Source organism: Lampetra planeri, chromosome 3, assembly GCF_965212315.1.
Source record: "Lampetra planeri chromosome 3, kcLamPlan1.2.h2, whole genome shotgun sequence".
Taxonomy (NCBI): Eukaryota; Metazoa; Chordata; class Hyperoartia; order Petromyzontiformes; family Petromyzontidae; genus Lampetra; species Lampetra planeri.
The window spans coordinates 237900-260657 of record NC_136109.1 but is presented as its reverse complement, the minus strand read 5'-3'; the positions used below and the strand labels follow the sequence as shown (position 1 = coordinate 260657).

At 55.6% G+C, this 22758-nt stretch overlaps 5 protein-coding genes and 1 pseudogene across 6 annotated transcripts; all 6 read left to right on the top strand.

Moving 5' to 3' along the window:
* Nucleotides 1-4769: 4769 nt before the first annotated feature.
* Nucleotides 4770-5182, top strand: LOC144735423 (histone H4). The gene has a single exon (XM_078617828.1). The coding sequence runs from the start codon at nt 4819-4821 to the stop codon at nt 5128-5130; it is 312 nt and encodes a 103-aa protein (XP_078473954.1). The 5' UTR covers nt 4770-4818; the 3' UTR covers nt 5131-5182.
* A 761-nt stretch (nt 5183-5943) lies between these two features.
* On the top strand, nt 5944-6620 carry LOC144735218 (histone H2B type 3-B). Its single transcript, XM_078617700.1, has one exon. It carries the CDS (start codon nt 6009-6011, stop codon nt 6408-6410), a length of 402 nt encoding a protein of 133 aa, XP_078473826.1. The 5' UTR covers nt 5944-6008; the 3' UTR covers nt 6411-6620.
* A 327-nt stretch (nt 6621-6947) lies between these two features.
* LOC144735409 (histone H3) lies at nt 6948-7912 on the top strand. The gene has a single exon (XM_078617804.1). The coding sequence runs from the start codon at nt 7252-7254 to the stop codon at nt 7660-7662; it is 411 nt and encodes a 136-aa protein (XP_078473930.1). The 5' UTR covers nt 6948-7251; the 3' UTR covers nt 7663-7912.
* A 582-nt stretch (nt 7913-8494) lies between these two features.
* Nucleotides 8495-8980, top strand: LOC144735414 (histone H2A-like). The gene has a single exon (XM_078617816.1). The coding sequence runs from the start codon at nt 8553-8555 to the stop codon at nt 8931-8933; it is 381 nt and encodes a 126-aa protein (XP_078473942.1). The 5' UTR covers nt 8495-8552; the 3' UTR covers nt 8934-8980.
* A 2817-nt stretch (nt 8981-11797) lies between these two features.
* Nucleotides 11798-12602, top strand: LOC144735210 (histone H1 pseudogene; annotated as a pseudogene). The gene has a single exon (XR_013588590.1). The product of XR_013588590.1 is annotated as a histone H1 pseudogene (transcript).
* A 9421-nt stretch (nt 12603-22023) lies between these two features.
* LOC144735195 (uncharacterized) lies at nt 22024-22419 on the top strand. Its single transcript, XM_078617665.1, has one exon. It carries the CDS (start codon nt 22057-22059, stop codon nt 22366-22368), a length of 312 nt encoding a protein of 103 aa, XP_078473791.1. The 5' UTR covers nt 22024-22056; the 3' UTR covers nt 22369-22419.
* The last annotated feature ends 339 nt before the right edge of the window (nt 22420-22758 follow it).

The window sequence follows — 22758 nt, the reverse complement described above, 5'->3', positions numbered from 1 at the left end:
CGAGCAGCCCCCGAGGGGGGGAGCCCCGCCGTCCAAGTACCCCGAAACCCCGGGGTCCCCCCACCCCCCGTGCCCGGGGGCCTCGCGCAGTATATGGGCCCCACGGAGCCCCGGGCTCCGAGGGGCCCCGGGCGGGGCCGGGGGCGACGAGGACGGCGACCCTTAAACCCCACCGCCTCTGAGTTTGTTCCCCAGCCCGCAGGTGCCGGAGACCGAGGGGAGCCGTTGGAATGGAGGAGGAGACCACCGCCGGAGCCCCAGGAGACGGAGCCGCCACCCCCCGAGGCCAGCCACAAGGGCCGGGCGAATCCCACGGACCCCGCGGCGATACCTCGTGGGGGCAACCCAGGCGAGGTGCTCCAGTCAACCCGGGACGGGGACTGGCACCCCGGGGGGCTATGTGGTGCCACAGCGACGGGGCCGCTCGGCCGAGCCAGGGAGCCGCCCGGCTTCCACCGCCGCACTGCCCCCCATCACCCCCCCCCACATAAACACGCACCCGCACCCACGTAGGGCCTCGTGGTCGGGTCACCTACCCTGAGTTTTCACCCGAGGGCCCCCTAGGGGGGTTACCCCACGGTTTCTCAGGGCCAGGGAATTGGACAGGACCCTTCCCAGGCCAAGTAACACTGCGGCGCCGTGGGCGGATTTAAGATCGCACGACCACGGCGAGCTCAGAGAGCCCCGCAGTTAGAAACGCATACAAACACAAACACGGGTCAGCAAGGCAGATAGCTGGGATCAGGACCCGGGACGACTGATTGGTCGAAAGTTCAAAGGCCGGCGGGATCGCAAAAGAGCGGGAAATCCTAGGCTCAGGATTGGTCGAGAGACCAAGGCGGTCGGGACGGGGGCTCCTAGCCTTTGATGTGAATAGTTTAAAAGAAAACGCAGGGGCAGTAGGGAACTCTCTTCTTCTGGAGTTTGGACACGGGGTCAGCGACGAAGGAGTCATCGGGCGAGCCGCTAGATTGTCTGCAGGACGATCTGAGCGCCGCAAGGTCACCAAGGACTACAGACGGTATCGTGTTGCGCGCCTTACAACACCTCAGAGCGGAGGGTAGGATCCGTAGGAGAGGGTTAGTTCGGGGTAAGGACGAGTAGGAAAGCGGTTTAGCAGAGAGCGCAGCATAGAATAGGGCTACACGGCACCAGAGTGTGGGTTAGAAGCGCCTTGCTGTCCCGCACACACACACGGGTGGCTCGGTTGGTTAGCAAGGGCTAATAAAATCTCGAGCGTAGTAACAAAACCGTGTTGTCGGGTGTTTTTGGAACGTGGTATTAGCGTGCACTGCATTCGCGAGTGTGTGGTCGTTGTACGCATAAAGGCCGTGGTCTCTGTACGATTGTGCGGGTACGGAGGTGTGTGCGTTAACGCCCGGGGAGAGCACTTTTGGTGTGTTGGCGTGACTACGCAGCCGTGTGAGAGGAGAATCGTCCTTGTACGATATTTGTGTTGACGTGCACGCGCGAGTGGGGGAGGGGACGAGTCGTCGTGTCGGCGTGTGCCCCGCTTGCGTGCGCTCGTTACTTGCGTAAGCTCTCGGCGTGCGTAATCGGCGTGCCCAAGGTGCGCGATCGTAACGTGGGCGGCCAGCGCGGCGCAGAGCGGCGCAGGAGTGGGTATCGCGTGTGGAGCTGTATGCGTGTGTGCGCGCACGTTCACGGCGTGTGTAACACAGGTGCGCGATCCTAACGTGAGTGGTCAGGGTTGGGTGAGTGCCGTGCAGAGCTGTGTGTGGGTGTGCGCGTGCGTGGTTATCCATGCCTGCTACGCGATTTGTGGGGGTCGCTAGCCCCCGAGATCCCTCCCTCGATAATACTAACGGCCGGACTAACATCATCAATCGCCCCCCCCCGCTGCTAAGCGAACCGCCGCTAGGCTCCTCACCCAGGGTGTGGGAGCCGTCACCCGAGGATTCCCCTCCACCGCGGGTCCGCGTAGCAGGCATGGATAACCACGCACGCGCACACCCACACACAGCTCTGCACGGCACTCACCCAACCCTGACCACTCACGTTAGGATCGCGCACCTGTGTTACACACGTCGTGAACGTGCGCGCACACACGCGTACAGCTCCACACGCGATACCCACTCCTGCGCCGCTCTGCGCTGCGCTGGCCGCCCACGTTACGATCGCGCACCTTGGGCACGCCGATTACGCACGCCGAGAGCTTACGCAAGTAACGAGCGCACGCAAGCGGGGCACACGCCGACACGACGACTCGTCCCCTCCCCCACTCGCGCGTGCACGTCAACACAAATATCGTACAAGGACGATTCTCCTCTCACAAGGCTGCGTAGTCACGCCAACACACCAAAAGTGCTCTCCCCGGGCGTTAACGCACACACCTCCGTACCCGCACAATCGTACAGAGACCACGGCCTTTATGCGTACAACGACCACACACTCGCGAATGCAGTGCACGCTAATACCACGTTCCAAAAACACCCAACAACACGGTTTTGTTACTACGCTCGAGATTTTATTAGCCCTTGCTAACCAACCGAGCCACCCGTGTGTGTGTGCGGGACAGCAAGGCGCTTCTAACCCACACTCTGGTGCCGTGTAGCCCTATTCTATGCTGCGCTCTCTGCTAAACCGCTTTCCTACTCGTCCTTACCCCGAACTAACCCTCTCCTACGGATCCTACCCTCCGCTCTGAGGTGTTGTAAGGCGCGCAACACGATACCGTCTGTAGTCCTTGGTGACCTTGCGGCGCTCAGATCGTCCTGCAGACAATCTAGCGGCTCGCCCGATGACTCCTTCGTCGCTGACCCCGTGTCCAAACTCCAGAAGAAGAGCGTTCCCTACTGCCCCTGCGTTTTCTTTTAAACTATTCACATCAAAGGCTAGGCGCCCCCGTCCCGACCGCCTTGGTCTCTCGACCAATCCTGAGCCTAGGATTTCCCGCTCTTTTGCGATCCCGCCGGCCTTTGAACTTTCGACCAATCAGTCGTCCCGGGTCCTGATCCCAGCTATCTGCCTTGCTGACCCGTGTTTGTGTTTGTATGCGTTTCTAACTGCGGGGCTCTCTGAGCTCGCCGTGGTCGTGCGATCTCAAATCCGCCCACGGCGCCGCAGTGTTACTTGGCCTGGGAAGGGTCCTGTCCAATTCCCTGGCCCTGAGAAACCGTGGGGTAACCCCCCTAGGGGGCCCTCGGGTGAAAACTCAGGGTAGGTGACCCGACCACGAGGCCCTACGTGGGTGCGGGTGCGTGTTTATGTGGGGGGGGGTGATGGGGGGCAGTGCGGCGGTGGAAGCCGGGCGGCTCCCTGGCTCGGCCGAGCGGCCCCGTCGCTGTGGCACCACACTACGCGGACCCGCGGTGGAGGGGAATCCTCGGGTGACGGCTCCCACACCCTGGGTGAGGAGCCTAGCGGCGGTTCGCTTAGCAGCGGGGGGGCGATTGATGATGTTAGTCCGGCCGTTAGTATTATCGAGGGAGGGATCTCGGGGGCTAGCGACCCCCACACGTACGTGGTTAACCATGCCTGCTACGCGGACCCGCGGTGGAGGGGAATCCTCGGGTGACGGCTCCCACACCATGGGTGAGGAGCCTAGCGGCGGTTCGCTTAGCAGCGGGGGGGCGATTGATGATGTTAGTCCGGCCGTTAGTATTATCGAGGGAGGGATCTCGGGGGCTAGCGACCCCCACAACTGCGCCAAAGAAGTGAATCCGATCGGACGATGCTCGATTCACTCCACCTCAACGGCTCTTTTCAGAGCCACCCACTTAGTTAAAAAAAGTGAACCAGGTGCTGCTGCGCTTCAATTAGTTCATCGTTAACACATGGCAGTGTATTACGTTGCTGTTGAATGCGTGCCATATTCTGTAAGTCAAACCCATTTACGGCGTGGCGATGGTTGCTCGCCTTGACTCGGCCCTGATCAAGGAGCTCGACGCTTGGTGCAGTTCAATCGTGAGGATTTGTGTAGATTGGATAAGTTTCGTACATTCGCCAAATTAACTGTATAACATTTTACCCACTCGATGTGTTTTAAGCATTGATGTGATGGGAGTAATCGAGCCCGAAAGCAGTAATCATAAACACAGGCGGGGCGGGTGGCAGCTCCCTCACTCGAACTGGGTGCAGAGTAATGTCAGCGACGTCAGCATTCTCGCTGGCGATTCTAATCTAAATCCAGATTCAAATCGATGCATTCTTGACGAACCTCCAATTTTGATTATGTGTTGCACCTCTTCATTCCGTCATCATGTTACTGGTGCCAAATATGGAATTTAGTCTAAAAATGTATTGATTCCAGACAGCTTTACTCAATTTGCCTTCATTCGCTCGTTCTCGCCTTTTCACTTTGTTTTTGTTTTGTAAACATTGCGGTGCACCATCTAAACTTCTCTATTAAAATAAATGTCTTTCTTACTTTGGGAGAACTAGTTGGTGACGTTCACTCAACTATTGTGTTGGAAGCCGTTTAGCTTCACACGATTATAAAGTTAGTTCATCTTGTTCACTTGAAAACAAGACCTTACACCGATTATTCACTCCACGTGCAATCTTGCAACAGATTGCGTTCCTCTCGCGTTCGCTGCGGGTGTGCCAATATCATTACAGAGTGCTTCGAAGAAGGGTCATTGCCCAAAACGTCGCATATTGTACATGTCACGGAAGTGTTTTTGACGACGGTGGAGGGTTTTCTTCGTCACAGAGGTTAAATGTCGAAGGTTTAAGGCGGAGCCATCGCGGAGGGCAGGGGTGGTCGGTGACGTCACCACGCTTCGGATATAAAGGTGGCTGCTGCTGCAAGCTGAGCGCGCATGTCTCTCGCGTGCTTTGTCAGAAGTAGTCGCAATGTCTGGACGCGGTAAAGGCGGTAAGGGGCTCGGCAAGGGAGGCGCAAAACGCCATCGCAAGGTGCTGCGCGACAACATCCAGGGCATCACCAAGCCCGCCATCCGCCGCCTCGCTCGCCGCGGCGGTGTGAAGCGCATCTCGGGCCTCATCTACGAGGAGACCCGCGGCGTCCTGAAGGTCTTCCTTGAGAACGTCATCCGCGACGCCGTCACCTACACGGAGCACGCCAAGCGCAAGACCGTCACCGCCATGGACGTGGTCTACGCCCTCAAGCGCCAGGGCCGCACTCTCTACGGCTTCGGAGGCTGAGCGCCCATCTCTCGCACATTAAGCCAACCCAAAGGCTCTTTTCAGAGCCACCCACCTCTTCGAAACTGCTTGCGCCAGTGTTGCCAAACACTTTCTAAATGGAGCACATGTCCTGGGTTATTGCGCGCCAATTCCTCGTGAGCGTGGTGGACGTTTGCTTGTTGAGTTGGCGAATCTTCATCTGCTTCCACATGAATGAAAGAAATCATGATATTCACGACACGTCACATTTAACAAGGCGTAATTCTTGAACGCATTAATACAGTACCCATTTCTGGTATTTTTGCGTGAATAATTTCCAGCTGCAGCCGATTCCGATATTACGTAGAGCATTTGGCGCCACAATCTTACAGCACACTCGTCCTAATTGACGTAGCGTGCCGGAACGCTAATCTCCACCTGTACAGCACAACAGCGAAGTTATTTTTCTCCACCGAGCGCTTGTATTTATCCAAATTGCGTTCATAAAACGCCCGTGTGCCGTATTAGACGAGTTGTGAAACAATCCTTCGTAAGAAACAAAAACACCCACACTCAAAACACAATATACTGTATTGGGTTTTCTAGTCATCCTTTTTAAAACAAAATCAATGGCCATGGCTGCAATTCACTAATATACATGTTTGGACATTACATTGTGTTATATTCACAAGTCATTTTTGCAGTAAAAACTATATTAAAGTGAACATCGCGTCCGCGTTTCTCATTGGAGGCTGATGGAGAGGGATGGTACTAAAAGAGCCACTCAGCAGCGCCGCGCACTACGATCCTCTGATTTGCATCTCGCCTCCTATAAAAGGAGCTCAACGCGCGACCGACATCCACATTCGCTTCCCGTCTGTTGTGAACTGACCCGAAGCTGCCTACGACGCGTCGACATGCCCGATCCTCCCGCATCAAAGAGCGCTGGGCCGGCTAAGGTTCCTGCTCCCAAGAAGGGCTCCAAGAAGGCTGTGACCAAGGCTACGCGCAAGGATGGCAAGAAGCGACGCCACCGCAGGAAGGAGAGCTACGCCATTTACATCTACAAGGTGATGAAGCAGGTGCACCCCGATACCGGCATCTCGTCCAAGGCAATGAGCATCATGAACTCGTTCGTCAACGACATCTTTGAGCGCATCGCTTCCGAGGCGTCCCGCCTGGCGCACTACAACAAACGCTCCACCATCACCTCTCGGGAGATCCAGACCGCAGTGCGACTGCTGCTCCCCGGCGAGCTGGCCAAGCACGCCGTGTCGGAGGGCACCAAGGCCGTCACCAAGTACACAAGCTCCAAGTGAAGCCTCGACTCCACCATTAATTACAAAGGCTCTTTTCAGAGCCACCCACCTCTCCGAACCTGCTATTACCAGTCCTAGCAGGAGTACAAAACGAAACTTCCAACAAAGTCCCGGTTCACGCGGGGACATTGTTCGCTCATTGAAATGGAGAGATCGATCGCATTTTGACCTGTTTCAACGTGAATAAAAGCGATAACAATATTCATGGCACATCATATTCACCAGCAGGCATTTATTGGACTTGTTTGTCCATTGATTTCATCTGCAGCCCATTCAGATATTACATTGGATATTTGGCGCCAAAACCTTGCAATGCAATATATTTAATTCGTGGTTGTATTTTCGGGCAGGAACTAACATTTTGCACGTGTACATATATGTAAAAGTAAGCGCCTAGCATGGATGACTCGTGCAGTATAATTGATGATCATCATCTCAATGCCAAGAGAATAGATATCTATCCCTGTGATCACCTCTTTCCGACATTTTTACGTATTACTGTTTCCAAATGAAGTGCAGTTTCTTCACACTTTATTTAGATCATGCAGAGCACTGTAAAGTCGTTTTCGGAAAGGTGTTTGCTTGAGAAAATAACATCCGTTAAAGACATCGACGGCGCTCAAACGGTACTACTGCATCGTGATACGGCATTCTGAAATGATCCAAACTGAACATTTTGTTGATTAAGAAGAGTTGACGACTCGAGATCATTGCACGCTGCCAACCAATCAGCACGCTCCCCGTCTTCGCACGTCACGACTCCGCTGACCAGTGAGCGCGCGCTCTGGGCTACATAAGCCGCCTTCTCCCCGCTTGTGAGAATCTTTGCCCACACCAAGCCATGGCTCGCACCAAGCAGACCGCTCGCAAGTCCACGGGCGGCAAGGCCCCACGCAAGCAACTCGCCACCAAGGCGGCCCGAAAGAGCGCTCCGGCCACGGGCGGCGTCAAGAAGCCTCACCGCTACAGGCCCGGCACCGTCGCTCTGCGCGAGATCCGCCGCTACCAGAAGTCCACCGAGCTGCTCATCCGCAAACTGCCCTTCCAGCGCCTCGTCAGGGAGATCGCGCAGGACTTCAAGACCGACCTGCGCTTCCAGAGCTCCGCTGTCATGGCTCTGCAGGAGGCCAGCGAAGCGTACCTTGTCGCGCTCTTCGAGGACACCAACCTGTGCGCCATCCACGCCAAGCGCGTCACCATCATGCCCAAGGACATTCAGCTCGCCCGCCGCATTCGTGGCGAGCGCGCTTGAACGCCCAGCTCGGCCCTCAAAGCACAACACAAAGGCTCTTTTCAGAGCCACCACTTACGCATGAAAAAGCTTCCATGTGTGTCCTTCAAAGTTCGGGTGCCGGAAACCTTCGTTTGCTGGTCACGGCTCTCACGAGTCGTCAGGCGTAAGCGACAATGAAGTTCATTTTATATACCCCGCCGCTCATTTTTCAACATCACACGTTGGTGTTGTATATAAGCGTTGTGAAACCATGTTTACATAATCTACAACAAATGGGTTATTTTGGTGAAATATATTTACTATTAAACCCAAAGATATGGGTTGATGTTGTTTCAATCCCGAGCTGATAAGAAGTTCACATTTTGCAAACTAAGAGACTGAATTATTCACGCACATATATTTTTAGGCATTGCCCGAACAGGCGGTTAAAGGAATATATATACACCGTATAGGCACGTGGGCGATCAATCACGAGCTCAAGGCTATCACAATGATTTCTTATAACCAATGAGGTCCCTCAAAATGATGATTATAATCAATAATACATTGATATTTGCGGAATCCGCTTATAAGTTTGACTTGCCAGCACGTGCCCATAAATTAACTCAATAATGCTTAAAACTTGAACCTATTAAGTACGTGTATCGCATTGTTTAATTCCTAAGATACGTGTCCGCATAAAAATATATATGGATAAAAATAATTAAAGTCAACATCGAATCCTCGCGTCCCGGCTTTTCATTGGTGGCTCAAGGAGAGGGCGGGACTCGACCGAGAGGAGCCAATCAGCAGCGGCGCGCTCTACGATCCTTGTCTCCGCTATAAAAGACGCTCCGGTGGTGCGTGTTAACGTCACAAATCGTTCGTACTTTGTCTCTATTGCTTTTTGCATCCTAGGTCCCTTAGCAATGTCTGGACGCGGCAAGACCGGTGGCAAATCTCGCGCCAAGGCAAAGTCCCGCTCTTCCCGCGCCGGCTTGCAGTTCCCCGTGGGTCGCGTTCACAGGCTGCTCCGCAAGGGCAATTACGCCCAGCGGGTCGGCGCTGGAGCACCCGTCTACCTGGCCGCCGTGCTCGAGTACCTTTCTGCCGAGATCCTCGAGCTGGCTGGCAATGCCGCCCGCGACAACAAGAAGACGAGGATCATCCCCCGACACCTGCAGCTCGCCGTGCGAAACGACGAGGAGCTCAACAAGCTCATGGGCGGCGTGACTATCGCCCAGGGCGGTGTGCTGCCCAACATCCAGGCCGTGCTGCTGCCCAAGAAGACCTCTCAGGCAAAGAAGTGAACGCGCCGCCGCCTCTACCACCACAACAACGGCTCTTTTCAGAGCCACCCACTTGCTTGCAAAGAGCTCGGACAGTCGTACACAGGGGTTTTGTTATTAATAAGGACACAGTCGTCGAGTTGCCCTCGTGCCAAATTGCTCGCAATTAAACAAATGCTCTGCTCATTCCAGTTACCCTTTATTATGTCTAATTTAGGAACGGTATTTGAGCAGCATTCCAACATTGCATCAATCATGGAACATGGTTTAGAATAAATTGGGATGCCTATTGGAAGAAAGTATCGTGTTTTTTAAAGAATAAAACTCGCTCTTTTTGAGCGGTCAGATTACATATGAAGAGGAGTCGGAGAATGGTTCAAGCACTTTAAGGGATCTGCGAGCCACCCTCACGCACCACGCAAACACGACATCCCCGCTCTCACGACAACACGCACCAATCACACGCGCGGGAAAGAGCTGGACGGGGGTGTCAGGGGTTAAAGGGCAGTGACGTCACCCGGAGCAGGCGTGCTGGACGCGGATGTGTATTGGGAGCGGAGATTGAGGAGTTAAAAGGGGCTGTGGGACGTGTGCCCGGGGTTGGTCTTGGAACGAGTATTGCTGTGCGTTGGTGAAAACAGGACCCTGCGGGGTGGGCTGGTAGGAACGAATAACCAAAGAATATAAACATAATGTATTATTACACTTGTTTAGCCAGGAAAGCCCCACTGAGACTAAAGGTTTTTGTAGGGTCCTGCCAAGTGTTTGCAGTAGGGGGCGATGTTGCTACACTGAATCGGACGATACGAAGGGAGAGTGTGAGGCCTAGGTCTAGGCTTTAGGCCTAGCTGTAGGCTTTAGGGCGCCGTGAGTTAATTTTTAATTTACCTGTTTTTATAATTTATGTAAAAGCTTTAAATTTAAATGTTTCTATTTAAAAGCATCAGGGAATGTAACATTGTTAAACATAACTCCCTTGCACACACGCAGGGGAACAATACGAAGGGAGAGTTTGAGGCGTTCGAGGCTTGAGGCCTAGCTGTAGGCTTTAGGCCGCCGAGAGTTAATTTTTAATTTAAATGTTTTTATTATTCATGTAAAAGCTTTAAATTTAAATGTTTATATTTAAAAGCATCAGGGAATGTAACATTGTTAAACATTAACTCCCTTGCACACACGCAGGGGTACGATACGAAGTCAGACTTTGAGGCCCAGTTCTAGGCTTTAGGCCTAGCTGTAGGCTTTAGGGCGCTGTGAGTTTTTTTTATTTAATTTCAAAGTTTTAATTAAAAGCTATCTCAGGGAATTATAAGGGAATGTTACACGTGTTTAGCCAGGAAAACCTCATTAATGTAAATGTTTTAATTAAAAGCTATCTTAGGGAATTATAAGGGAATGTTACACTTGTTTAGCCAGGAAAGTATCACAGAGTCTAAAGGTTTTTGTAGGGTCATGCCAAGTGTTTGCAATAGGGGGCGATGTTGCTACACGGACGGACGGACGGACGATATAATCTATTGTAGGCTGGTCCACTTCGTTGCTACCAGTATAAAGAAGTGCATAAACCATTCTACGACTCCTCTTCACATGCGCGTGGAATGAATGATTCTTGCATTCGTTCTAGATTTGAAGCTTTCGTGACTGCAATGATTCATACTCTTAGGTTTTTTCGGTAAAGTCACGTAGGTAAAACAATAATAATACATAATTTAAATAATATAAATAATAATTTAAATAATAAATCAGGGGGGGGGCAGAGGGGGGGGGGCCTTATCTGAATGTGGTTGCCGGGGAGTGGCGTGGGGTGTCGGGGCTAAAAGGGAACAAATGAGCACATCAGCTCAGGGTTGTGGCCAGTGTTAGCTGATAGTAAGCATAAAAGTACTGGTAAACGCTGGGGATGTCAACACTCGGTAAAGTATAATATTACCTGTCAAATAAGATGGTACAAATATGTGTCGTTAAATATTTTTACATGGTTAATAACATCTTTCCAATGATTACTCATTCGTGTTACTTAGTGCAGTAAATACGTGTTACTTATTGCAGTAAAAACAACTCATCGCATGAACCATCCTGCGCTCCTAGAATATCAACTCTGTCGGTGCATTAAACGTAAGATTATATATTTTCTTTAAACATTCGACTGCGGAGTCACTTGAGTTGAATTTGAGTGGTGATAATTGTGCACCGTGCCTCGATCTTGTTCAAGGCGCGCGACCCTTCTGCAGTGCGTGAGCTACTCACCTCTTGCCACGTAACATGTTAAACTTTCTATTTAATGTCGGTTAATTTTGAGTAATTTTCTTCAGTTTGTTGTCCATCTGAAAATCCATATATTTATTAATTTCAAAGTTCGATTAAAACGTCCAGTTAAAAGTTCGGTGACAAGGGACGGTTGGCATGGCGCGCAGTCCTCACCATAGCGCGAGAGGAGGAATCGCGAGCGCGCGAGGCAAAACTTAAATAGAAAATATTTCGTTGGAATTAAATACGAGTAGTCTGTTGAAGCATCTTGTCTTGCAAAACATTCGAGTGTGTTTTAAATAGTGTTCATCATTAACACTTTTGAAAAACGACAATCATCATATCTCGCCCTGACCGAACAATGTCTCCCAAATGTTGGTTGTTCACTTGTTTTGAATTATAATTTATATCGTGAGCATTGTCGTATATTGCATAAGTAACGTACATTAAAGAAGTGATCTTCGTGATAATGTATCAACTATATGCATGTAAGTATGAACGTTACGGGAGTAATCGAGCCCAAAGGCAGGCGTGATAAACACAGTGAGTATGGTGGCAACTTCCTCACTAGATCTGAGTGCTGGATGATCTCAGCGACGTCCGCATTCAGTACGCCGCTTCTATAATAACCTCGGGCCTGGAGGACGCTCGGTTTGAATCCGTGAGAGCGCTGATTTCGATTTCAAAGAGGCGAGGCGATAAAAGCGACGTTTTGAGATGGCGGAAACTGCTCCTGCTCAACCACCAGCTGCGGCTACTTCAGCGCCTAAAAGCCCCAAGAAGAAGCGCGCCGCTCCAAAGTCCAAGAAGGTCGGCCCCAGCGTGTCCGAGCTCATCCTCAAGGCTCTGGCCAGCAGCAAGGAGAGGAACGGCGTGTCTCTTCCTGCGCTCAAAAAGTCGCTTGCTGCCGGAGGATACGACGTGGAGAAGAACAATGCCCGCGTGAAGTTGGCCATCAAGAAGCTCGTGGCCAAAGACGCCGTGGCGCAAGTGAAGGGCAGCGGTGCATCTGGCTCTTTCAAACTCAACAAGGAAAAGGCTGCCGCAAAGGCGAAGCCCAAGTCGTCAACATCAAAGCCCGCAGCTAAAAAGCCCGCGGCAGCCAAGAAGGTGAAGAAGCCCGCGGCAGCCAAGAAGACCGCGCCCAAGAAGTCTCCCAAGAAAGCAAAGAAGCCCGCGGCTGCCAAGTCGGCCAAGAGCCCCAAAAAGGTGAAGTCGGCTGTTAAGCCCAAGAAGGTGGCGAAGAGCCCAGCCAAGCCCAAGGCTGCGAAGCCCAAGGTCGCTAAGCCCAAGACCGTCAAGGCCAAGGCCGCCAAACCCAAGGTGGCCAAGCCCAAGAAGGCCGCGGCCAAGCCCAAGAAGACTGCGCCAAAGAAGTGAATCCGATCGGACGATGCTCGATTCACTCCACCTCAACGGCTCTTTTCAGAGCCACCCACTTAGTTAAAAAAAAGTGAACCAGGTGCTGTGTGGGGGTCGCTAGCCCCCGAGATCCCTCCCTCGATAATACTAACGGCCGGACTAACATCATCAATCGCCCCCCCGCTGCTAAGCGAACCGCCGCTAGGCTCCTCACCCAGGGTGTGGGAGCCGTCACCCGAGGGTTCCCCTCCACCGCGGGTCCGCGTAGCAGGCATGGATAACCACGCACGCGCACACCCACACACAGCTCTGCACGGCACTCACCCAACCCTGACCACTCACGTTAGGATCGCGCACCTGTGTTACACACGTCGTGAACGTGCGCGCACACACGCATACAGCTCCACACGCGATACCCACTCCTGCGCCGCTCTGCGCCGCGCTGGCCGCCCACGTTACGATCGCGCACCTTGGGCACGCCGATTACGCACGCCGAGAGCTTACGCAAGTAACGAGCGCACGCAAGCGGGGCACACGCCGACACGACGACTCGTCCCCTCCCCCACTCGCGCGTGCACGTCAACACAAATATCGTACAAGGACGATTCTCCTCTCACACGGCTGCGTAGTCACGCCAACACACCAAAAGTGCTCTCCCCGGGCGTTAACGCACACACCTCCGTACCCGCACAATCGTACAGAGACCACGGCCTTTATGCGTACAACGACCACACACTCGCGAATGCAGTGCACGCTAATACCACGTTCCAAAAACACCCAACAACACGGTTTTGTTACTACGCTCGAGATTTTATTAGCCCTTGCTAACCAACCGAGCCACCCGTGTGTGTGTGCGGGACAGCAAGGCGCTTCTAACCCACACTCTGGTGCCGTGTAGCCCTATTCTATGCTGCGCTCTCTGCTAAACCGCTTTCCTACTCGTCCTTACCCCGAACTAACCCTCTCCTACGGATCCTACCCTCCGCTCTGAGGTGTTGTAAGGCGCGCAACACGATACCGTCTGTAGTCCTTGGTGACCTTGCGGCGCTCAGATCGTCCTGCAGACAATCTAGCGGCTCGCCCGATGACTCCTTCGTCGCTGACCCCGTGTCCAAACTCCAGAAGAAGAGAGTTCCCTACTGCCCCTGCGTTTTCTTTTAAACTATTCACATCAAAGGCTAGGCGCCCCCGTCCCGACCGCCTTGGTCTCTCGACCAATCCTGAGCCTAGGATTTCCCGCTCTTTTGCGATCCCGCCGGCCTTTGAACTTTCTACCAATCAGTCGTCCCGGTTCCTGATCCCAGCTATCTGCCTTGCTGACCCGTGTTTGTGTTTGTATGCGTTTCTAACTGCGGGGCTCTCTGAGCTCGCCGTGGTCGTGCGATCTCAAATCCGCCCACGGCGCCGCAGTGTTACTTGGCCTGGGAAGGGTCCTGTCCAATTCCCTGGCCCTGAGAAACCGTGGGGTAACCCCCCTAGGGGGCCCTCGGGTGAAAACTCAGGGTAGGTGACCCGACCACGAGGCCCTACGTGGGTGCGGGTGCGTGTTTATGTGGGGGGGGTGATGGGGGCAGTGCGGCGGTGGAAGCCGGGCGGCTCCCTGGCTCGGCCGAGCGGCCCCGTCGCTGTGGCACCACATAGCCCCCCGGGGTGCCAGTCCCCGTCCCGGGTTGACTGGAGCACCTCGCCTGGGTTGCCCCCACGAGGTATCGCCGCGGGGTCCGCGGGATTCGCCCGGCCCTTGTGGCTGGCCTCGGGGGTGGCGGCTCCGTCTCCTGGGGCTCCGGCGGTGGTCTCCTCCTCCATTCCAACGGCTCCCCTCGGTCTCTGGCACCTGCGGGCTGGGGAACAAACTCAGAGGCGGTGGGGTTTAAGGGTCGCCGTCCTCGTCGCCCCCGGCCCCGCCCGGGGCCCCTCGGAGCCCGGGGCTCCGTGGGGCCCATATACTGCGCGAGGCCCCCGGGCACGGGGGGTGGGGGGACCCCGGGGTTTCGGGGTACTTGGATGGCGGGGCTCCCCCCCTCGGGGGTTGCTCGCCACGGCTTCAGTCGGCGGATGTTGACCACCATCTCCCGGCCCCTCTCTCCTCCCTGAATCAGCACCGTCCATGGTGAGATCTGCCGTCTCACAATCCAGGGTCCTCGCCAGTAGGTGGTCAGCTTCCCCACCTGTCCGGCACCGACGCGGGGAGTGTACAGCCACACCTCGGAGCCCGCAGTGTAGAAGGGGGGCTCCATACGGGGTCGGGCGCCCTGCTCTTGCCGCTGGTGCGCGGCCTCTCCGTGCGGGTAGGCTCGGCCCCTGGCCCCTCGCAGGGTCTCCAGCAAGTGCTCCACGGGGTGGCTCCCTTCCTCCCGTTGCGGCGGAGGGACACCGAACAGCAGATCTGCGGGCAGGCGAGACTCGCGACCAAACATCATTAGGAACGGGGTCTGTCCTGTAGATGTGTGAACGGCGGTGGTGTAGGCGAACAGGGCATAGGGGAGGTGTTCGTCCCAGTCCTGTTGATTCGCGGCCGCCATGCGTTTAAGCTTCCCGGCCAGAGTCTGGTTCATCCTCTCTACCATCCCGTTCGCCTGGGGGTGATATGCCGTGGTTCGGTCCTTCTGGATCCCGAACTCTCGGCACAGCGCCTGGAATAGTTCGGCCTCGAATTCACTACCCTGGTCGGTAATGACTCGTTCGGGGATCCCGCACTTAAGTACGTAGTTTTCCACGAAGGCCCGGGCCACTACGAGGGCTGTTTTATCCGGGATAGCCACCGCCACGGGGTAGCGGGTGAAGTACTCCACCGCTACAAGAATATATCGGTTGCCCCGGTGGGATCGTGGAAAGGGCCCTTGCAGGTCGATTCCGACCAACTGATTCGTCCGACTGACTCGGAACGGCCTCAGGGGTACCTGGTACCTCGCCGGCTTTTGCCCACACTGCTGACAGGCCCGGCAGCCCTGCACCCAGGCGGCCACATCTTGCGCCAATTTAGGCCAGAGATACTGGCGACGCAGAGTCTCCCGGGTGCGCCGTTCCCCATCATGGCCCCCGAGCGGGTGGTCGTGTACCAGTCGTAGCAGCTGGGGTCGCACCTGGGCAGGAACACAGATACACCCCGGCTGGCCGGCCTCGGTTAACTCCCGTACCACTCCGTTCTGTACACACAACCGGGCATACAAACCGCTCCAGGGTCCTGGTAGGGCGCTCTTTTCCTCCCGCAGTGCCGCCTCCACTGCCGCCAGATCCGGATCTCGCTGCTGGGTCTGTCTCAGCTGCTCGTCGTTTAGGCCCGGGAAGGCACAGCCGACGTCCTCCTGGGTCCGTCCGATCGGGTCCCGAGCCGCGGGTCCCGCGCTTGCCGGGCGGTCGACGGGATCCTCAGTGCCACCTGCGAGGGTCTCTGTGGCGCACACTGCACTCTCTCTCGGGGGGGGGAGTTTAGTTTCCGCGCGCTCCTTGGGTTCTGCTGCCTGGCGGCAGCGTCCCCCCGTGAAGCACGGGCAGGCGTCTCCCTCCCTCGTCTCAGCGCGCACCGCGGGCCGTCTTGACAAGGCGTCCGCGTTCGCGTGTGTCCGCCCCGCTCGGTACTCGATCTGCAGGTTGTACTCCTGCAGCTGCGCCAGCCATCGAGCCATCTGCCCCCGCGGTTCCTTGAATGTAAGGAGGAACTGCAGTGCATAATGATCGGTGCGCACACGACATTTCCTGCCGTACAAGTACGGTCGGAACTGTTTACACGCGAAAATTACAGCATACAGTTCCTGACGGGTTACACAATAGTTCAGTTCGGCCCCGCTCAGGGTCCGACTGGCGTACGCGATGACCCGCTCCGTCCCACCCTGCACTTGCGACAGCACCGCGCCCAGCCCACTGCTGCAGGCGTCAGTGTCCAAAATAAAATCGGTGGTGAAATCTGGGAAAGCCAAGGTGGGGGTGTGGGTGAGGTGGTCTTTGAGTGTGGTGAAAGCCGTCTGGCAGGCCTCCGACCACTGATAGGGGTTCTTAGGGGAGGTGAGTTGGGTGAGGGGGCGTGCAATCTCACTGAATCCCTTTACAAATCGACGGTAATAAGTGGCGAGTCCCAAGAATGACCTGATCTCCGTCAGGTTCCTCGGCCGCGGCCAATCCACTACGGCACGCACCTTCTCGGGATCGGTGCTCACCCCTGCCTCGCTGACTCGGTGTCCGAGGTACCCCACCTCGCGTTGCGCAATGTAACACTTACGTGGCTTGAGCTTGAGATGGGCTGCTCGCAGTCGCTGGAATACTTCCCGCAGCCTGGACCAGTGTTCGGACAGCGACCTACTGAACACTATTACGTCGTCCAGGTAAATCAGGCACTGTTCCCACTGCAAGCCCCGCATCACCAACTCCATCAACCGCTGGAACGTCGCGGGCGCGTTAGTGAGTCCGAACGGCAACACTCGAAACTCAAACAGGCCCATCGGGGTGGTGAATGCTGTTTTTGGCCGATCCTCCTCCGTCATCTCCACCTGCCAGTAACCGGACGCCAGATCGAGGGTGGAAAAATACCGCGCTCCTGCGAGACTGTCGAAGGTGTCGTCGATGCGTGGGATGGGAAAAGCGTCGCCGAGGGTGACTGCGTTCAATTTTCGGTAATCAACGCAGAACCGAGTCGATCCGTCCTTTTTCGTTACCAGTACCACCGGGGCAGACCAAGGGCTCGCGGAGGGCTGGATTATGTTATCGCGTAGCATATCCGTGACTGCCTCTTTGATCTGGGTCCGTTCAGGCGCGCCCACTCGGTATGCGGGGAGTTTGATGGGTCGGGCTGCACCTGTGTCAATTTGGTGCTTGACCAGGTCGGTCCGGCCCACGTCCGAATCGTGCTCACTGAACACGTCGGCGTACTCCCGCAATAACCCGCGCAGCTGATCGGCCTCCCCCTTAGGTAAGGCTGCCCAAGGCACATGTAGCGCATCCTGCAGGGGAACAATCTCGGCTCGGGGGGTCGGGCCGACTCGCCAGGCCAGATCCTGGCTGTCCTCGGGGCGGCCAGGGTCCTCCGCCCAGAGTGCGAACACCGAGTCGTTCGAGTGGCGAGCGTGCAGGGGGTGTACGGTGGCTACCGGGGTGCGTCGTCGTATCATTGCCGGGGTACTGTGTGGGTTAAACACACGTATAAACAGCCGGCCCCCATCTGCGTTTACCAGTGTGGCTGACCCTACCACCCCGTATCGCGATGCCAACTCCGGGTGAGGAGTCAGCATTACCTCGCCCGATGGTCGGTGGGTTGGGTCGGTGGAGAGGGTTGCCACTGGCACCAGCATCTCGGCGAGAGGCCCGATGGTGACGGCCGACACCAGCGTAGCGGCCACGGGTGTGAAGCGTGGGCGATTCGGCTCCTGTCCTAGGAACGGAATCCGCTCCCCGCTGCCCTCCACCGTAGCGCATCGTTGCCGGGGCTGTACGTTAAGTCCCAACTTTTCCAGGAGGTCCGTTCCTGCAATGCACTCGTGGCACAACACACTCGAAACGTAGAATTCCTGTGTGCACACCTGGTTTCCTAGACGGACCTCGAGGGAGACCTTCCCCAGCAACCCCATCCCGGCTCCGCTTGCCGTGTGCAGCGCGCGATCCGGGGCCTGCAGGCAGCCCACGTCCACCCCGAGCATGCTGCAGTGCGCGGCGCTCATGAGAGAGGCCACGGCGCCCGTGTCCAACAGGATCCGGGTGCGCTGCCCGTTCACCTGGCCTTCCACCAGCGACGTGGCTCCCGTTATCCCTGCCACCAGCTCCCGCAGCCAATCGCCCGAGGTCCATGCGCCCTTGGGTGTTGTCGTTGTAACCTGTTTATGGATCACTCGCTCGCCATTATTATTACAGCTGGTTTGGGTCGGGTCTACGTCGATTTCATCCCCTGGTGGTCCCCTCTCTAGGGGGGGCTTAGTGTTTGACCTATGCATCGGCCTCGCACGGGCGCGCTGAGGGCAGTCCCTCATGAGATGCCCTCGACGGTCGCACACATAACACGTCCTGGGAGGAGTGGCGGCTCTGTGGCGAACTTTCTGCCCACTCCCTCCTCCCCCCGTGCGCTGTTGCTCATACTCTGCTTCTAGTCGGGCTATCCTCCCAGTTAATCCTCCTACCTCGGCCTGGACCGTCTCTACCATTGTCTCCAGCGCAGTCATGTGTGCCCGTACTTGGGTTACCTTGTTGTCTACTTGGGTTACCCTGTCACCTACCTGGGTTACCCTGTCACCTACCTGGGTTACCTGGCCGGAGACATCCTTTATACCCGTTTGTATACCGGCAACCCATCCCGGGGTTGTCTCGCGGGACACTGGAGGTTCTCTTTCCCGGCCCCTTACCGTCCTCGCGAGCTCCTGTTCCTCCTCCTCGTCTTCCGAGAGCAGGCTCGCAATGGCGCGCTCTCGTCCCAGCCCCCGGAGCTGCGCGCGTTCGCTGTGAATTCTTTCACACTTACGTGCGCGCTCGACAAGGGTGTTAAAGGGAAGACGTGGGCAGCTCATGTCTGGCTGCCACCACGCCGTGCGAGACAGGTACCGCTGGATTTTCTCGGCAGCCAGTTCCTCAATAACCTCAGTTGCGTACCCCGGGCGTGCGATCTTTGTTAACTCGCGCACATCCTCGGCGTAATCACGGAGATCTTCGCCAGGTTGGCGACGGCGCGCCTCTAAGGCCGATTTTGCTTCCTCCTCGTCACGCGTGCCAAAACGCTGATCGAGTCGGCGCATCAGCTCCTCTAGCTGTGTCTGTGCGCTCGCGGGTAACGCTTCTACAAAATCGGCTGCCCGCCCATCAAGATTCATATTAAGTTGACGTACTGCCTGCGCGTCCGTCCATCCATTAATTTCCTTGGCCCCTAAGAGATTGCGGGCGAATGCCTTCCACGAAGGGGCCCCCCGGCCGGTAAATATCAGTCTTATTTTAGCGTGAGGTAACGCGGGGGTCCGTACCGCTTCCGACACCAATTTGTGGGGGTCGCTAGCCCCCGAGATCCCTCCCTCGATAATACTAACGGCCGGACTAACATCATCAATCGCCCCCCCGCTGCTAAGCGAACCGCCGCTAGGCTCCTCACCCAGGGTGTGGGAGCCGTCACCCGAGGGTTCCCCTCCACCGCGGGTCCGCGTAGCAGGCATGGATAACCACGCACGCGCACACCCACACACAGCTCTGCACGGCACTCACCCAACCCTGACCACTCACGTTAGGATCGCGCACCTGTGTTACACACGTCGTGAACGTGCGCGCACACACGCATACAGCTCCACACGCGATACCCACTCCTGCGCCGCTCTGCGCCGCGCTGGCCGCCCACGTTACGATCGCGCACCTTGGGCACGCCGATTACGCACGCCGAGAGCTTACGCAAGTAACGAGCGCACGCAAGCGGGGCACACGCCGACACGACGACTCGTCCCCTCCCCCACTCGCGCGTGCACGTCAACACAAATATCGTACAAGGACGATTCTCCTCTCACACGGCTGCGTAGTCACGCCAACACACCAAAAGTGCTCTCCCCGGGCGTTAACGCACACACCTCCGTACCCGCACAATCGTACAGAGACCACGGCCTTTATGCGTACAACGACCACACACTCGCGAATGCAGTGCACGCTAATACCACGTTCCAAAAACACCCAACAACACGGTTTTGTTACTACGCTCGAGATTTTATTAGCCCTTGCTAACCAACCGAGCCACCCGTGTGTGTGTGCGGGACAGCAAGGCGCTTCTAACCCACACTCTGGTGCCGTGTAGCCCTATTCTATGCTGCGCTCTCTGCTAAACCGCTTTCCTACTCGTCCTTACCCCGAACTAACCCTCTCCTACGGATCCTACCCTCCGCTCTGAGGTGTTGTAAGGCGCGCAACACGATACCGTCTGTAGTCCTTGGTGACCTTGCGGCGCTCAGATCGTCCTGCAGACAATCTAGCGGCTCGCCCGATGACTCCTTCGTCGCTGACCCCGTGTCCAAACTCCAGAAGAAGAGAGTTCCCTACTGCCCCTGCGTTTTCTTTTAAACTATTCACATCAAAGGCTAGGCGCCCCCGTCCCGACCGCCTTGGTCTCTCGACCAATCCTGAGCCTAGGATTTCCCGCTCTTTTGCGATCCCGCCGGCCTTTGAACTTTCTACCAATCAGTCGTCCCGGTTCCTGATCCCAGCTATCTGCCTTGCTGACCCGTGTTTGTGTTTGTATGCGTTTCTAACTGCGGGGCTCTCTGAGCTCGCCGTGGTCGTGCGATCTCAAATCCGCCCACGGCGCCGCAGTGTTACTTGGCCTGGGAAGGGTCCTGTCCAATTCCCTGGCCCTGAGAAACCGTGGGGTAACCCCCCTAGGGGGCCCTCGGGTGAAAACTCAGGGTAGGTGACCCGACCACGAGGCCCTACGTGGGTGCGGGTGCGTGTTTATGTGGGGGGGGTGATGGGGGCAGTGCGGCGGTGGAAGCCGGGCGGCTCCCTGGCTCGGCCGAGCGGCCCCGTCGCTGTGGCACCACAGCTGCTGCGCTTCAATTAGTTCATCGTTAACACATGGCAGTGTATTACGTTGCTGTTGAATGCGTGCCATATTCTGTAAGTCAAACCCATTTACGGCGTGGCGATGGTTGCTCGCCTTGACTCGGCCCTGATCAAGGAGCTCGACGCTTGGTGCAGTTCAATCGTGAGGATTTGTGTAGATTGGATAAGTTTCGTACATTCGCCAAATTAACTGTATAACATTTTACCCACTCGATGTGTTTTAAGCATTGATGTGATGGGAGTAATCGAGCCCGAAAGCAGTAATCATAAACACAGGCGGGGCGGGTGGCAGCTCCCTCACTCGAACTGGGTGCAGAGTAATGTCAGCGACGTCAGCATTCTCGCTGGCGATTCTAATCTAAATCCAGATTCAAATCGATGCATTCTTGACGAACCTCCAATTTTGATTATGTGTTGCACCTCTTCATTCCGTCATCATGTTACTGGTGCCAAATATGGAATTTAGTCTAAAAATGTATTGATTCCAGACAGCTTTACTCAATTTGCCTTCATTCGCTCGTTCTCGCCTTTTCACTTTGTTTTTGTTTTGTAAACATTGCGGTGCACCATCTAAACTTCTCTATTAAAATAAATGTCTTTCTTACTTTGGGAGAACTAGTTGGTGACGTTCACTCAACTATTGTGTTGGAAGCCGTTTAGCTTCACACGATTATAAAGTTAGTTCATCTTGTTCACTTGAAAACAAGACCTTACACCGATTATTCACTCCACGTGCAATCTTGCAACAGATTGCGTTCCTCTCGCGTTCGCTGCGGGTGTGCCAATATCATTACAGAGTGCTTCGAAGAAGGGTCATTGCCCAAAACGTCGCATATTGTACATGTCACGGAAGTGTTTTTGACGACGGTGGAGGGTTTTCTTCGTCACAGAGGTTAAATGTCGAAGGTTTAAGGCGGAGCCATCGCGGAGGGCAGGGGTGGTCGGTGACGTCACCACGCTTCGGATATAAAGGTGGCTGGTGCTGCAAGCTGAGCGCGCATGTCTCTCGCGTGCTTTGTCAGAAGTAGTCGCAATGTCTGGACGCGGTAAAGGCGGTAAGGGGCTCGGCAAGGGAGGCGCAAAACGCCATCGCAAGGTGCTGCGCGACAACATCCAGGGCATCACCAAGCCCGCCATCCGCCGCCTCGCTCGCCGCGGCGGTGTGAAGCGCATCTCGGGCCTCATCTACGAGGAGACCCGCAGCGTCCTGAAGGTCTTCCTTGAGAACGTCATCCGCGACGCCGTCACCTACACGGAGCACGCCAAGCGCAAGACCGTCACCGCCATGGACGTGGTCTACGCCCTCAAGCGCCAGGGCCGCACTCTCTACGGCTTCGGAGGCTGAGCGCCCATCTCTCGCACATTAAGCCAACCCAAAGGCTCTTTTCAGAGCCACCCACCTCTTCGAAACTGCTTGCGCCAGTGTTGCCAAACACTTTCTAAATGGAGCACATGTCCTGGGTTATTGCGCGCCAATTCCTCGTGAGCGTGGTGGACGTTTGCTTGTTGAGTTGGCGAATCTTCATCTGCTTCCACATGAATGAAAGAAATCATGATATTCACGACACGTCACATTTAACAAGGCGTAATTCTTGAACGCATTAATACAGTACCCATTTCTGGTATTTTTGCGTGAATAATTTCCAGCTGCAGCCGATTCCGATATTACGTAGAGCATTTGGCGCCACAATCTTACAGCACACTCGTCCTAATTGACGTAGCGTGCCGGAACGCT

Coding starts and splice junctions, on each gene's coding strand:
- LOC144735423 (XM_078617828.1), top strand. CDS start 4,819: ATGTCTGGACGCGGTAAAGGCGGTAAGGGGCTCGGCAAGGGAGGCGCA.
- LOC144735218 (XM_078617700.1), top strand. CDS start 6,009: ATGCCCGATCCTCCCGCATCAAAGAGCGCTGGGCCGGCTAAGGTTCCT.
- LOC144735409 (XM_078617804.1), top strand. CDS start 7,252: ATGGCTCGCACCAAGCAGACCGCTCGCAAGTCCACGGGCGGCAAGGCC.
- LOC144735414 (XM_078617816.1), top strand. CDS start 8,553: ATGTCTGGACGCGGCAAGACCGGTGGCAAATCTCGCGCCAAGGCAAAG.
- LOC144735195 (XM_078617665.1), top strand. CDS start 22,057: ATGTCTGGACGCGGTAAAGGCGGTAAGGGGCTCGGCAAGGGAGGCGCA.